At 39.3% G+C, this 17489-nt stretch overlaps 1 protein-coding gene across 1 annotated transcript; it reads left to right on the top strand.

The window, feature by feature from the left end:
• Positions 1-831: 831 nt before the first annotated feature.
• LOC121370356 (CB1 cannabinoid receptor-interacting protein 1-like) lies at positions 832-16933 on the top strand. The gene is made up of 3 exons (XM_041495519.1): positions 832-1371; positions 13443-13596; positions 16193-16933. The coding sequence occupies exons 1-3, from the start codon at positions 1202-1204 to the stop codon at positions 16355-16357; spliced, it is 489 nt and encodes a 162-aa protein (XP_041351453.1). The 5' UTR covers positions 832-1201; the 3' UTR covers positions 16358-16933.
• The last annotated feature ends 556 nt before the right edge of the window (positions 16934-17489 follow it).

Below are 17489 nucleotides of genomic sequence, written 5' to 3'. Positions count from 1 at the left end.
AAACCTGATGTTTAATGAATGTATAAAATCGATTTATTAAAACTGCGCTTAAATGTGTGAAATATATATTTAAATGTGAAACAATCGAGACTGCATCTTTAATTCATAAATTTACATACATAGCCTACTATTTTGCTAGAATATGGTTCTAGGGGGTGGGGGCAAACTTTGAAAATAAACAGTAAGCCTATATCAATGTGAAGTTTATTTAAAAAAAAAATGTATCTAAATTTCATTTCAACTTATTTTCGTGCTTATATCCAATTAAGGTTCAAGTACTCTGTCCTGGGCACACACCTCAGCTATTTGGACTGGCTGTCCAGGACAGTGGGTTAGTGGTTAGTGAGAGAGAAGAGGGTATGGTGGTGTTACACCTACCCATTGAGTCGTTAAAACTCGCTCTGGGTGGGAGCTGGTACCGGGCTGCGAACCCTGTACCTACCACCCTTATGTCAGATGGCTTAACCAGGACACCACCGCGCCGGTAAAGTATCTAAAACCTACAAAACGGTTGCCCTATGTTTCATTTTCTAAACCGTTTTATTTGCCCGTTTGTCCTGGACTCGACGTTATCACTAAGAGCGCCCGTGTTAGAAACAATAAATATCAGCTCGCCAGTGATTTGTTAACTCCAAAATGTGTGCGAGTGTCATCAACTCGGATGAGATGTCCATTAAAACAAAAAAGTAGACCAACCGCCCACCTCTAATGCCAGAGCCGCCCCTGTGAAACAAGTTTGTAATTATTTCCGAAAAAAACCTTCATTTTGTGTGCCACAGATCAGTATAATAAGTATCAATGCAGTGCATCAATATGAACATGTGGAAACATCGCTTTGAACGTTTTTGAATGGAAAAATGTTTCTATAACGAGTAGGCCTAGCTGGAAAGTGAAAGGTTTTTCGAACATGCGCAGTTATTGTTACAGTAACACGAGACAATACTCGCTGTGAAAAATCAACTGCCAGTTGTTTCGGTCCGGCCCGTTACTGGCAGTTGCTGGGGAAAGAAAAGCAGTTGAATTATTGATCATTCAACTATTGTTTCTTTTACATCAACCTGAATTAATTTGGGCAAACAGTCTGCTGGGTCTGTGGGCCAATTACACGCAACGGCGTGGGGCAGACAACTGTAGCAGACGATAAATTGGTAAATAGATCTGCGAGAACTGGAAGCAGCCGACAGAAGATGCGTATGTATAGATGGCTAACAACTTTAAAGTGATCGTGTCGATTAAAAAACAGCCCAAAGATGAACCAGTGTTTCAAAAGCATGACGGGGAGAGATTCCAGCATTCTTGCCACACGGTGAAACTTAATACCAACGCGAAATATACGGTGACAGTGTTGTTCCGTCCAGAGAAAACTCTAACGTAAGTACTGCAGTTTACTGAGTTTATAGGCTAGTTCTGTGCGGGCTGTAGGCGACGTAAAGCACCTGAAGTTCCAGTTAGCGACCTGTCACTCATACCATGCATACATATCATCGGACAGATGCTCTTGGGCAGGACAAGTGTCACAAGTGTCTCTCGCGGGCTATTGTCTTGAGTATTTCATAAGTAGGCTAAACAGTATCAGGCGCGGATTCAGGGGGAGGTGCTGAGGGTTTGAGGGTCGAAACCCTCCTACTCTAATCAGATTTTATTTTCAATGTATTTATTTTAGGGAGCACGACTCGACCCGTTTAATAAACTTCGCTCACCATTGTCTAGACCTCACTCCTGTACGCGCGCCTGCACATCAGTGGCGGATCCAAGGGTGTGTGAATAGGGTGGTAGCCACCCCCTCCCTTCCTGGGCAATTTTTCTTTTTATGTTCATTCTAAACATATACCGTTACTTCAAAGTTTTGTTCAGGAAGATGCAAATAAAGCCATTCCGTTAGCAAAAATAATATGCATCGCCCTGTTGTCAATCAGGTGTACGAGTATGGCTTACATCGATAAGCACAAAATTAAATCGTTTTCGATATAATATTTTGTTGTGAATGAGGAAAACGGCAACAAATTTATCAACTTTATGGAATTATTAATTAGGAATTAGATAATCGAAAATCCTCTTTTGTCCCCGGAACCTTCACCATGGCTCAGCCCCCGCCGGTTCACTCCATCCCAATCCAGCCATCCCCTCTTATTATTTTCTAGATCCGCCACTGCACATGTATCAAAAACATTAAAATAAAATAAGTTACTGTGACACAGGTTTATTCAACAGCCATATCAAGAAGCATCAGGAGTGACAGACTATTGATTTGCTTAATATAGCCTACAATAGCATACGATTTGGAAGGAAAGTAATTTACAGTGTTAAGACAGGTGGGTGCTTAACTGAGGTGCTGAATGCTGCAATGTCTCCCCTCCTTGATCCAATAGCAACATGTGTGTGTGCGTGTATGTGTGTGTGTGTGTGTGTTCCCCTCCCCACCTTTTGGCACCTTCCTACGCCACTGCTTGTCGTAACAAATCTTAATTGAAACCCTGACCTGATATAATATGGTAGTCTTCCTCACAAACACTTGATCAACAGCACCCCCTCCCCCCCCCCCCCCCCCAAAAAAAAAACCCTCCATAAATTAATTATTTACATTCTTTAAACACAATTTTTTGGGAACTTCGTAGTTCGAGGGGTGAAGAGGTGCGTATCCCCCTGCACGCTCCCTCTGGATCCGCCCCTGATCTTTGATAACGAGATGACTGTATGTTGCATTGCTGATGTGGTGAGACATGGAACGTACATATGGTTATAGGGTCACTTGGCTCAATATCACTTGGCCGTACCAAGCCAAAATAACCAAGGGGCGGACAGTTAAAAAAGAATCAGGGCACATTGTGACGATAGTGAAGTGTGGTCTGTATTTTTATCAGTTTGTTTTAAGGTCGATCTTACTTGCAGCTTTGCCGTTAGGAAATCTAATCAAAACCAACATTAGCATAAATGGTAGGCCTATATTTAAAGGCCCTTTAATTGAGCCAATCAAAACACCGCCAGCTGAAATTTCGGCGGCGTTAAATAAGTTATAACTATACAACACACGTTAGTTCATTCAACACGGGCGTAGGCTGAGGTTCAGACGACCCCCCCCCCCCCCCACACACACACACACACACGCTGAGGCTAAAATACTGTGTTTCAGTGCAGTATTAGGCTATTCATATTGGTTTTCAGGATAAATGTAGACAAAATGTCCGTTAGGTTGATATTCGATCCCTCACTCCCGAATCTAGACACCATGCTACGCCCCTGTAACGGAGATATGGTCGTAGTGGCAGTAAGATTTGATATCTGTTACACAGTTTATTTGCAATCTGCATGAACTCTGGACCAGACCAAAAAAAACCCATGTGCACCCAGGAGGGGGAAAGACCTGAGGACCTGTCCTAAAAACAGACAAGTGCATTTTTTTTCCCCTTCATTTTTTCTTTCTTTCTGTTTTCTTCATTAGTATGCTGATTTGACGAGTTGGCCTATATGCCCTTTTCCCGTTAGCCCTCACCCCCGGGAAAATATTTTCTAGATCAACCCGTGAAACAGTAAACCGTAAATACTATTTTAAATCTTAAATCTCTGTGTTTTGGCTGCGACAGTGTTGTTATTATTCATAACATAGTGTGGAGTGGACAGTTCTGAAGGGTGCCCTACTATGTATTTAAACACTGTAACTTTTAATCTTTTCCTCGTGCTGTGGCATAGCTATTTTTAAGTGCTCCATATTAAATTACTTCATACAGTACTCAGTACAAGTACATAGGTCGAGGAAAAATCGTCTCGTCCGGGCGGATATAGAATCTAAAAAAAAACGTGGAGGGGATGGTGCGAAGTGTTCAGTGCGCTAAATACTTGGTGTCAAATGCATGATGACCATAGCCTAATATATCAAAAGGTGTGCAGTGTATATGTACATCACTTGTGCCCCTCTCCTAAATCCACCCATGCCCATAACAAAGAAAATTTCACATTGGAAGTAAATTTATATTGGACAGTTTATGGCAACATTTGAGCTGTGATTTATTACCCATTGTTTATATATCCGCCCGGACGAGATGTTTTTTCCCTCGACCTATGTACTTGTACTGTGTACTGTATGAAGTAATATAATATAATATAAGTATTATATAAAGAGTGGGTAATAAATTACAGCTCATGTGTTGCCATAAACTGTCCAGTATAAGTTTACTTCCAATGTGAACTTTGCTTTGTTATGGGCATATATATATATATATATAATAATAGAAATAAAAGTTAGTTTGTTTTGTTTAACGAACGACACCACTAAAGAACATTATTTATTAATCATCGACTACTGAATGTCAAACATTTGGTAATTCTAAAATATAGTTTTAGAGGAAATCCGCTTTATTTTTCCATTAGCAGCAAGTGATCTTTTAAATGCACTTTCCCCACAGACAGGTCAGCACATACCACGGCATTTGATATACCAGTCGAGGAACACTGGTTGGCTACCTCGGGCAAGCGTAATAGAAACGTCTTCGTAGCGTATAAATTGCATTCAGTCTAACGAAATGTAGAATTAAAGCTGTAGCTAATAGGGTCGGTTGGTAATGATAGGATCAGACTGTCAGCTGTTACGAAGAAGTTAGCCAACTCAGTAGTTGCGTTATAATTTAATTTCCTCAACTCCTGACTTACGACGGGTGCGCTCAGATGAACAACTAATGGGTTATACGACGAAAATCGAGTTGTAAGAGTGCTCAGATTAGTAACTGGACAGTCGTAGAAGTGATAGAAAGTTGGCCAACCTTCTGCTGGCAGTTGGTAGTCTGAGAATAGCATAAGGACACTGCACTTAATTCTAACATAGATGTCGTGAAACATATCAATATTCCTGTCTATATGTTATTAGTGATAACGAACAAAACTAATTAGTAGTAATTTAATACGATACATTTGGTCTGTTGTTCATTTTATAGCAATTATGGTCCATTATCATGCTTTAATGATTATGAGTCATAACATATCGAACAGATAGTTTGGGAAGAGAGAAGAGAACACAAATTAACCGTTACCGCGAAGCTTACTTTAGACAGCTAATAGTGTACGTAATATGCGTGAAGACATTCTCTCCGCCTGTGTCTCTGTGCCTTCCTACCCGCTTCTTACACTCTCGCTGTGTGTGTGTGTGTGTGTGTGTGTGTGTGTGTGTATATATATATATATATATATATATAGGTCCCCCATATCCCCTGTCAATTATGGTTGCGTTCAGCACACACATTGCAAATATTCAATTCATAGCGCCATATCCAAAAATGTCTTTCTGGCAGAAACCCTGTATATATATATATATATATATATATATATATATATATATGTGTGTGTGTGTGTGTGTGTGTGTGTGTGTATGTACGTATATAGCTCCAGACGAATCCGAATATTATTAATGATTTGCATAGTTTACTAGGGCATATCCAGACTTGATCATGTGTGGGAGGCGGGAAGTACCACAATTATTGTTTTATGTCTAGTTAGTTTGCTGTATGGTTTTTTTCCTCCATGCATTCTTGCTTTAAAGACGATGTTACGTTATAGATGACGGGTGTATAAAAAAAAACACCTTACAAAAACCAAACAACATTGTCCCTGTGTAATTAATTCTGGTCGATATGATTGGGGGGGGGGGGGGGGGGGGGGTTGCTCTTGATTAAAAGAAAATGTTGGGTTATAGATCGTGGGTGTACCGCTATCTATTAATCAGTTCTGGACAAAATATGGTAAAAAAAGTTCTATGCATACTTGGATTAAAGAAGATTTGTGTTATTGATCGTGGGTGTACAAAAAAATGGCCCATGTGATCAACTCTGGACGAGATGATAACCACGTACAATAGCATACTGCTCTAGTTCTAACGTCAGAACGTCTTAACACCACGAGAGACGTGCAACATCCAAGAATATCGATGTTTCCATTCTGCAGGTGATTTTGTTAAGAATTGATTTCTGACAGCCGTCAAGTCCTTTGGTAATGGTATTTATCCGGGAATCGATAGCTATTCTGGGTGAAGCTGTCTTGTAAAGCAGGTAAATCGACTCCTCAATCAGAATTATACACATAACAACCTCCACACTTGTGTGCGAGGCAAGGCATGGAGGAACGCCAATCTGTTTTGTGAAATGCCATAAAAATGTGAAGTTCTTGTGAATCGGATTATGCGGCATTGCTATTTCAGCAATAAGACATATTAATGGTGTCGGAATATTAATTATTTTACGTATAAAATGAGAGAGAAAACTAACTGAGAAATGAGGAAGAGTTAAAACATTTGTTTTACTAATCATCGGCTATTGGATGTGAGACATTTGGTAATTATAACATATAGTCTTAGAGATGAAGGAAAGGAAGGAAATGTTTTACTTAACGACGCACTCAACACATTTTATTTACGGTTATATGGCGTCAGAGAGGAACCCCGCTACATTTTCCCATTAGGATATTTTATATGCACAATCCCACAGACAGGATGCCATGACCTTTGAAATACCAGTCGTGATGCACTGGTTGGAACGAGAAAAACCCATTGGGTCCATCGACGGGGATCGAACGTAGATTGACCGCGCAACAGGCGAGCATTTACCACTAGGCTACGTCCTGCCCTGACCACTACATGTTATTTTTTTAGGAGCAGGGAATAGCCGTATAAAGTGTATACCCAAACCTTCGTTAATATATCGGCTTTTAGTATAACAAAAAGAAAACCCCAAAAGCCCTGCCAAAATGTTTCCGGAACATCTAATTTTAAACCGGCCTCGGTGGCGTTGTGGTTAGGCCATCGGTCTACAGGCGGGTAGGTACTGGGTTCGGATCCCAGTCGAGGTATGGGATTTTTGATCCAGATACCGACTCCAAAACCTGAATGAGTGCACCGCAAGGCTCTGAAATGAAATGAAATTTATTTACACTCAGGCCGTATTCTACGGCATATGAGGACATGTTTACATAGAGCAATTAATACATTGTGACAAGATGGTGAAAGTACAATAACGTACTTAAATAAAAAAAACACACAGAAAATCAGCCAGAGGGTTTGAAAGTATCCATAACTAAGTTACAAAATATAGAAAGTTTTCTAAGGACACTAGCTTTTTTAAAGTTAAATAATTTATAAAATTTATATATATTTGGTTTTGATTGACAAAGCGGGTAAATAGCGATTTCTTTCATTCTTAAAAAACATGCATGCAAATATATAATGAAACTCATCTCCGATGTCATTTTTACATAATGGACATATTCGATTGTTTAGTGATACATATTTCTATCTGCCAGTTTCATCAGGAAGATCCATAACTGGTTCAACAAAGGCCATGGTTTGTGCTATCCTGCCTGTGGGAAGCGCAAATAAAATATCCCTTGCTGCTAATCGAAAAGAATAGCCCATGTAGGTGCGACAGCGGGTTTCCTCTCAAAATCTGTGTGATCCTTAACCATATGTTTGACGCCATATAACCGTAGATAAAATGTGTTGAGTGCGTCGTTAAATAAAACATTTCTTTCTTTCTTTCTAATTTCAATACCACCCGAAAACTCTTTCTGTCCTCAGTGGCATGCCCTGTTTGGGAGGATGGCATGGGGTGGCCTTTTATATTTGCATGTCGTCCCATAACACGTGTAAAAGCGGGGATTAACAGATTCATAGATATTATTGTTATTATGTTCTAGTTCTATGTTATCTGCGTCTCTATTTGAGTGACGGTTATATCTACAGCTGTTGTGTGATTTCCATTGTAATTAAGAGAAAAAAGGTCATGTTGCGTAGTCCTCTCGTTCTGCACAGTTCAGTTGCAGCAACGTAATTTATTCAAATATACTCTTCAAAAAAAGTAGGGAAACACTAATAAGAATTTACAATTGCCAAAATTGTAAGGTATATTAGCTGTGGGGAATGGTTATATGATAATAGTGAATTAATTGGGCACACATTACAACCGGTAGTTCAGTATTACAGTAGGTTTTATGACCACCAAAGATCTTGAAGGACGATTGGGGTCAGAAGTGAAATTTGAAAGTTGACGGTTTTTATCTGTAAATCTCAAATTCAAACAATAAAAATGACTAAAAACAAAACAATAACAACTGTATGATCAACAGAATGAAAAGGATTGACAGAAATAATGTTCCATAGTGATTAATGGACCTTCCTGGAAATTGTCAAAATCGAAGACACCCCACGCACGTGTACGGGGCAACTGCGTGATGCATGTGCAAACTATGGAATGTGTTTGTGTTGATAAACAGACCTGCACGTTCTTTACTCGGATGTCTGTGGTCAAAACGTATGTTCGGTCTAATAGTTATTAACATTAATATTTCAGGTTCCCTTACTTTTTTTGAAGAGTATATATAAATAGAAAATATAGATCTATGAATAGATATAAGTAGCTGCAATATTAATAAAGGCTGTGTACTTTTATTTCTGTTCAACAGGATGTATCTCAGTGGTAGTATTCAACTGTTCAACTGTATTATGTTCGTTTAGTTTTGTTTCACCGAGGGAGGGGGTCTAGCTCAGTCGGTAGAGCACTCCCTAAGTTAAAGTTTGTTTAAGCACATTGATTTATTAATCACCGGCTATTGGATCTTGACATATATAATGTAGTATTAGAGAGGAAACCCGCTACATGTTTCCATTAATACCAAGGGATTTTTTATATGCACCATCCCATACAGGAAGAAGGAAGGAAATGTTTTATTTAACGACGCACTTAACACATTTGATTTACGGTTATATGGCGTCGGACATATGGTTAAGGACCACACATATATGAGAGAGGAAACCCGCCATCGCCTCTTCGTGGGCTACTCTTTTCGATTAGCAGCAAGAGATATTTTATATGCACCATCCCATAGACAGGATAGCACATACCACGGCCTTTGATGTACCAGTCGTGGTGGACTGGCATGAGCGAGAAATAGCCCAATGCCCATAGACATGATAGCACATAACACGTCCTTTGCTATACCAGTCGTGGTGGAACGAGAAGTAGCCCAATGGGGACACCGATGGGGTCGATACTGGACCGACCGCGCATCAAGCGAGCACTTTACCCGCCCCTGCACACCCCTAAGGTGCTGGAGTTGAATTGATCGAACCTTCTCGGTGGGCTCGTTCCCGTCCCAACGACTGGTATATCAAAGACCGTGGTATGTTCTATTATGTCTGTGCGAAAGTGGATCCATATGAAAGATCCCTTGCTGCTAATGAAAAGATGAAGGGAGTTTCCTCTCAAGATTATGTGTCAGAATTACCAAATGTTTGACTTCCAATAGCCGATGATTAATAAATCAGTGTGATCTAGTGGTGTCGTTAAACAAAACAAACTTTAGTTCCAACCAGCTCTTCGTGGTTGACGTAACAAATACCTGTAAGCTACGTCTAAAATGAAAATACGTTTTGTTTTTTGCTACTAGTCTATAAAAAGAATAACCATGTGGCGATGATAGTTTGAAAACATACTAGTACTTCCAGGAAATACTGTGAATCATAGATGCTCTTAAAACTGCAATTATATAGAGAATAATACATGGTTGGTCGTTAGATACCATTTATCTACAACGAGTTGTTTTAAAATGTGTTTAATGAGCGAAAGCGAGTTTGATACGTTTTTAAACAACGGACATGAATGTATTATTCCATTTCTTACATATCCTAAAAAAACACAGGTTTTAAGCATATTTTAATATCTTTTTCGACTGAAAGATATTTACAACTCTTTGCACTTGTAGCCGACTTACGCGTCACAGACACATGATTGTCAGGCTAACTATACGTCACAGTGTAATCGATTTCAGTTGTGTTGTTTTTCATTGGATATATGACATTGGTGACCTGGTCATCACCTAGGAGCAGCCAGTAGTATGTCTTGAAATTGTTAACACGTATGTGTGTAAACAGGGTATGTGTTATCATAAATAACGCATGGTGTGCTCACCAACGGGTGTGTAAGAAACCCCATTTTCGTAAATATCATTTACTAATGCACAGGTCGTTCTAGTCTGATACATTTGCCATCAACTGAAATTCAAATTCAACGGCAGATGCATCAGACTACGGTTCTACTGGAGACAATGACATTCATGTTATAATAAAAATCGATGGACTCACATGTGTAGATGCTATTAAAAATGAAAACAAATAGGTAATTAATTCTAGCTTTGAAACGGGATCGATTGTTCAAGGTTATAACGATCTTCATAAATTCATTATGAGGTTGACCTTTCCAGGGAATTACCCCAGTTGAAACTGCACGTAACCTAGATAGATCATCGTTAGGAAAAGGAGATACAATTACAAGATATAGGATTTTGTTACAAATTCATAGTATTCAGTGCTTATAGTAAACAAAAGATCTATTGTTTGCCGTAAGTGGTTGACGTTTGTCAAGTTATATATTAGTAATACAATTTTTATGTAACTAGAAGATGCATAGTATATTAATGTCAGTAATATACTCTTCAAAAAAACACCTTGAAATTGATTTTCAAAGTTTAATAAAAACAAAACAACACATTGTAGAAATGGTACGAGCAACCAAAGATCAAGACACCATGGGAAGGGGATTACTCTGTACATGTCCAAAACAGTATCTCTGGGAATCCACCTGAAACATGTACACAGGCATATGTATGACATAGGGGTGGGCAAAATGTCAGTATCGGTTATGACCACCACGAGCCCTGATGACAGCTTGACAACGGCGACGCATGGAAGCAATCAAACGTTGCACACAATACGTTGTGGGATGTTCTGCCACTCATGCTGCAGTGCCGTAAGACGTTGCGGAAGTGTCTGGGATGATGGATTCCTCCGGCGCACACGTTGATCCAGTGCATTCCATACATATTCTATTTGTTTTAAATCCGGCAAACGGGCAGGCTAATGTAATGTCTGGATGTTGTGGTGCTGCAGAAACTCATGACTAATACGTGCAACATGTGGTCTGGCACTGTCATGCTGAAACATTCCACCGTTGATGTTCATGTGCGGAATGACGTGATGCTGCAGGATCTCGTCTTGGTATCTAATGCCCGTCAGTGCACCTACCACATGCACAAGAGCCGTCCTACCACCATGATGGATTCCTGCCCAGACCATGCCACCACCAAAACGGTCGACGTCTTGCACGCAGTTTGGAGCATAACGTTCCTCTCGACGTCTATAGACATGTGTGCGTCCATCAGCACGTGACAGGAGAAAACGAGACTCATCTGAGACCAAAACAGTCCTCCACTTGACACGTGTCTATCTCACCCTCTGCTGGCACTACTGCAGACTCTCCGCTAAGTGACGTGGGTTCAAAACGTTACGTCGCACTGGTCTTCTAGGGAAAATTCCTGCCTCCCTCAGCCGATTACGAACTGTCTGGTCAGAAATTCTGCGTAGTCAGGGATTTGGTCGCCGTGGTTGTTGCTGTTGTGGTTCGATTTTGAAGATAACACACCCGGATGTCTCGATCTTGAGCGGCGGTGGTTACTCGGGGACTACCTGACAGTGGCCTGTCATTAACACTTTGAGTGGTGTTGTACCGTCTGGAGACGCCAAAGTGCCTTGCCACTTGTTGAGTTGCCCCTGCTTGCAATCTCCCAATGGCATTATTGCGTTGAGCTGACGTCAGTTTTGGCATTATTGCGTTACCTACAGTGTCGTTAAGGGGAGGGTTCGGCATGCAAAGTTACAGAACTTCATGATGCACGTGCTTTTCTGAGGATTGCGCTTTTGCATTTCAGTACAAACGTTGACTATGGCTACGTTTATGTTAATCGATCGTATTTTATAGTTTTTGCATCACCATTCACTCACTTATTTGATTGTCTTTACGATGTCTTTGATTCTGTAAAACAAAAACTCCGAGTTGAGAGCACATAAAGTCATATTGTCAATTAATTTTTTTTTTTCCGCTTTTCTCTCTATAGTCTATACAGGACGAATAGGCAATCCGTTTTGTACATCTTAATTAATTGCATAAATAAATTTAAAAAAAACAAAACAAATATGTTTGCAGGCGATTATTGGATGAATGAACGAATGCACTGATGCATGGATGCATGAATGAATAAATGAATATGTTTAACAACACCCCGGCACAAAATACACATCGGCTATTGGGTGTCAAACAAAGATATATGATGAAGTTCAATTTATTTAAAATTCCAAAATTATGAATAAAAATTAATGAAAGACACAACGAACTATATTAAAATTAAATTTAAAAACAAAACAAAAAACCTCCAAAAAGACAAAATAAACGCTATGATGAGTACCAAAAACAGTGTATGCAGCTATGGTACATGAATTATTAAGACAAAATGAAACACATATTTGATGGAAAACGTGAATTATCAACACAACATACCTAAAATAAAAGCTTCAAAACGTTACCATGGAAACTAAGCAATATTGCACCGAATCATCAACAACAACAATAACAACAACAACAAAACCATTTTGTTAACGTGATCACAAATGGTTATAGAACTCATTAAAAAAAAGTCACAAGAGATTCTGAATTCGCTGTATTCGCCACTATCGAGGAAACCCATAAGAATGTTGCCACCCCTACACCACGATGAGGAATAGCAGGGGATTGTTGTACGATGCTATTGTAATATTCGTATTAGTAAAATTAACAGCAGCGACAATGCATGAGGCTTCAAAGTTGAATAGTAACATCGCTTTTGATTGACTGAAAGAAAAACGCTTAGTTATACTTGTCACATATATGTCTTAGACTTAGCGTAGTTTGCTTGAAACATCAAAACCTAGAGCACAAATTCAGCATGAAATGTTGCAGTTTTCACTAATATACCCTAGATTAAATTGTGGACATGGTAATAGATGTTGATGGAGCACCTAACTTAATTTGTACAAGTGGATTTGCCTTGATTTGCACGAAAGCTCTTCAAATGGGAATTTCTAAACAAAAAAAAGGACGCCCATATTGGGTTATTGTGATAATTTCGTGTTATCACTTATTTGATATGGATACACGGCTAAGTTTGCTTAAGCAGATTTTCAGATATATGTGGTGGGGGTGGGGTGTGTGTGTGTGTGTGTGGGGGGGGGGGGGGGGGGTGTCATGATTATACACATGTACTTTAAGCTGAAATTTTAAACATTAACCATAAATTTTACTAGCTGATTACAACTAGTTTAAAGATTTTTGTATTAACACTATGAAAATAAAGATTATACATTACTAGATAAAATTTTGGATTTTTGTTTTAATATTAAAATATTATGTTATGGTACATGTGTAATTAGTTTCTTGGTCAGTTTTAATTAATAGAAACCTCCTTTTTAATTCTTCTTTTCCTTCATGTAACAATGTTAAATACTTCTTATCTCTTGCAAACACATATATAATGTTCGAAAGTATCATGGTGTGCCAGACTAGATTTCGCTGTTTAATTGTAAATAATGTATCAATTTTCAGACGACTCCAGATTCAGGGAGAACGTGCCGAATTCTCACGTGTTAAGCTGGACAAGAACGAAGACGATGCCTGTCAGTATCAAGCTGAATGGTCTACAATTGGATCCGATATCTCAAAGAGTGGCAAGAGAAAAGAGGTGCCATTAGTTCTGGAGGTAACCCAAATCGTGCAAATATTATTTACTATTGCAAAAGCAAATACGATCACGGCTTTGATAAACTTATGTGTTGTCGTCACTTGTCTCTGTGTTACATCGATCTCCGTCGTTGGGCCCATTGGGCTATATCTCGTCGTTCCAGCCAGTGCAGTGCACCACGACTGGTATATCAAAGGCCGTGGTATATGTGCTGTCCTGTTTGTGGGATGGTGCATATAAAAGATCCCTTGCTACTAATGGAAACATTTATGGGTTTCCTCTGTAAGACTATAAGTCAAACTTACGATGATCCAACATGCATATCTCAACGCCATCTTAAATATAATGTATACTAGTAACTAAATAGGTCAGGTTGACTCGCTTTTAGAACGTCGATATGATGAAAACAGAATTTGTTCGTGGCTATGTTCGCACAAGACAGTGAATAAAAATATTCAGTAATGACTCGTAAAAACCAAATTCAATTATCTGTTCTAAATTGTTTAGTATTAAAACATACCCATTAATGGTGTCTTCGCGACAATTGTATGGTTAATAGTTGTCAAAGTATTCTAGATGTAATTATGTAACTTGCCATGTCACAGTTCCATCATCGACCATCATTTTCAATTTGAGAACACAGTCCTGATTGCTTTCTTGGATGATCTAATTTGAATATGGATTTTTTAGTGCATACAACAGTGAGGCTGTCACTTTTATGTCGCAAGACGAATCAATAAGTACTTTTGGAGGAATTACAAAAAATCTGCAACTGTGATTATTTTCCTGAAGAGAAGACATATTGTTCATTTCAGGTTTTACGTAACACCATCTTTGCTATGCTTCACCGAATCTAAAAGTATAACATGGCTTAGAGACGATGAATTTTTCTCTCCCCATCTCTGAAACAAACCTATATATAAAAAAGGAACCAGGGAATGCAATTTCCTGGACGCAAACTTAATAATACCGTCCTCTGCTTTACTAGCGATAACTGGAAGCCTACAAGTGTTAGCTAATTCTTCAATCAGTTACTTGGTATCGCTCAATAATGGAACGGAAATCTATTTCTCTCCAATTACTCTTGGAGCGGAGTCTGTGATGGCTTGACTTGTTTCTGGTCCATGGGGACTGATCTTGCCTCTCCTCTTGCTAGACGCACGTGATGGGAAAGAGAATGTTTGGCAAGCATGATCAATATATTGACACAAGATTGACTTGTCATGGTTGTATTCATCATCGCAAGCCGAAAATATCCGGCGAAATACAGCCTTTCACGAAACGCGTGATGGCGATAACAAATTTATAGTGCGAGAACGCCGGACGTGGATGAATTTGATTTCGCTTATCAGTACCTTTGCAAATAGGCGTCTGAAACGGGAGTTGAGGTGTGTGGGTGGGTGGATTGCTCTCCCCCTCCCCAGTCTGGAGATAAAGCATTGCCCAACGCCACCCCCCACTCCCCCGTTGAAGTTTAAATTAATATATTGCTGCCACCCTAATATATATCATCACCCGACGCCTATGATCAACTGTGACGATGCAGCGGGTTTCCTCTCTCATTATCTGTGTGTTCCTTAACCATATGACCAACGCCATATAACCGCAATTAACGTGTTTTGTGCGTCGTTTTTTTAGTTAGAACATTTCTTCCTTCCTATTCTAAATTGACAATCGTCACCAGTGGCAAACAAAAGCACAAAGTAATTTACAGCCTGACTGTGACCTAACATGAAGACTTGGCATTTGTATGACTCAAGAGAAAAATCATTACAAACGGTCGTGGTCTGCATAAACATTAGTCCATGTGTTGGAAAATAATGAAGATTTTTTGTTTTTAGCCTGTGACATTTTGTAGCCCACATCGACTGCTGCTATTGGCATTTATTTCATTAAGGCTTATGCAGTGTCATTACATACGATATTTATACTAGTTGTTGAAACCTGTTTTAGGGTCATCTTGTAACTTGCTAAAGAATAGCATAATGTCATTTAAAATAATATGCTTTTAAAATGGTGTCACGTATACTGTGTGGATTATTTATTAAAGACTTGTTGAGAAAAAACAATTTATCAAATATATATAACATCTATTAATTTTCAAAATAACATACTTCCATTAAGATTAGCTACTATTAATTTATACCCGTATCGGACATAAGTAATTAATGCAGACTAGTCTAATTTGATAGGAAATGTTTTTGTAGTATTGTAGCATATTCTCTCTGTCTCTTTCTACCTCCCTTACTTACCTTGATTTTATGTATTGTATTATACTTTTCACCCACAGCTCCTTACTCTGTGGTTTTACATAAATATATATAAATAGTGTTTTCATATACTTACCATTTGTGACACCCAATAGCCGATGTGTATTTTTGTGCTGGGGTGTCGTTAAACATTCATTCATTCATTTTTTCTACCTCCCTCATCTCTCTCTCTCTCTCTCTCTCTCTCTCTCTCTCTCTCTCTCTCTCTCTCTCTCTCTCTCTCTCTCTCTCTCTCTCTCTCTCTCTCTCTCTCAATTCTATCAAAGCTACATTTCATATATTAAATTGCATACTCGTGTCAGATACTGTGAGTAATCTTTGATTTTATTTTCTTGCACGTGTAGATGACGAACGGTGTAACGATGAAAGTGACACTGCAGGTGAAGTTTTACAAAGATGAGGAGACTGTACACTGTTGTTGGGGCCAGGAGCTACACTCTATTCAATACGAGTGTTATGTACCAGACGGATGTACATTCGTGGATGTGAAAAAAGAGAAATATTTGTGATGGTCTTTCCTAGTCAACACGACGATTATATAATGAAATATATAAAAGAATACTCATGCACGAGACATGCATGTGATTAACAACTATACAATGGAAAACAGTCTGTGTTACTTTAAAAGCGGTTTTGATTTCTACACTTATATTATTTCAGCAATAATGTTACGATCATAGGCGTCGGGATAGGGCGGGTTTTTATAGGTCTTCCCAGCCTCCGTGAGCTTGTTTCGTTTTTTTTAAAATAATTTCAGTTTGATTTGACATAAGAAGAAAAGTAAAAGTGTTTTGGAAATAATAACACCCACCCCACTATTTTTGTATGCAATTAAGAAAACAATCTGCTCAGAAATAAATAACTTGTTCCGACATTCCAGATGGGAAGGACTATAGAGGATTATGCATTCCACTCCACCCCAGCTGAAAGGCGAATCAATATATATACCGGCACGGTGGTATGGTTAAGCCATCGGACAGGGTTGGTAGGTACAGGGTTCGCAGTCCGGCACCGGCTCCCACCCAGAGCGAGTTTTAACGACTCAATGGGTGGGTAGGTGTAAGACCACTACACTCTCTTCTCTCTCAATAACCACTAACAAGACCGCCCAGGACAGCATGTTTTAACTAGTTGTAACTGGCCTCGGTGGTGTCGTGGTTAAGCCATCGGACATAAGACTGGTAGGTACAGGGTTCGCAGCCTGGTACCGGCTCCCACCCAGAGCGAGATTTAACGACTCAGTAACCACTAACAATTAACCCACTGTCCTGGACAGACAGCCCAGATAGCTGAGATGTGTGCCAGAACAGCGTGCTTGAACCTTAATTGGTTATAAGCACGAAAATAAATTGAAATGAAATGAAATGTATAACTCACCACCACCACACCTCCCCCCCCCCCCCCCCCCACCGACGCCTAACATGTTTGACATACAGATTGTCATTGTGTATGAGCACTATCATTGTTGTAGTCATGTGTGGATAGCGTGATACAAACTGGGCGCGCTGTGTGGCTTGCGTCTCGCTTGAATAATATGCAAACAATGCACTGGAACCCATCATCTAATATTAAACACACCACTAAAAGTCACTAACCTCATGATTAGAATATTTGTGATCACCAACCTGGACTTACTTACTG

The sequence above is a fragment of the Gigantopelta aegis genome, chromosome 4 (assembly GCF_016097555.1).
Source record: "Gigantopelta aegis isolate Gae_Host chromosome 4, Gae_host_genome, whole genome shotgun sequence".
NCBI classification, from domain to species: domain Eukaryota; kingdom Metazoa; phylum Mollusca; class Gastropoda; order Neomphalida; family Peltospiridae; genus Gigantopelta; species Gigantopelta aegis.
The sequence above is the reverse complement of the archived record's forward strand: the minus strand, read 5'-3'. Positions and strand labels throughout refer to the sequence as shown.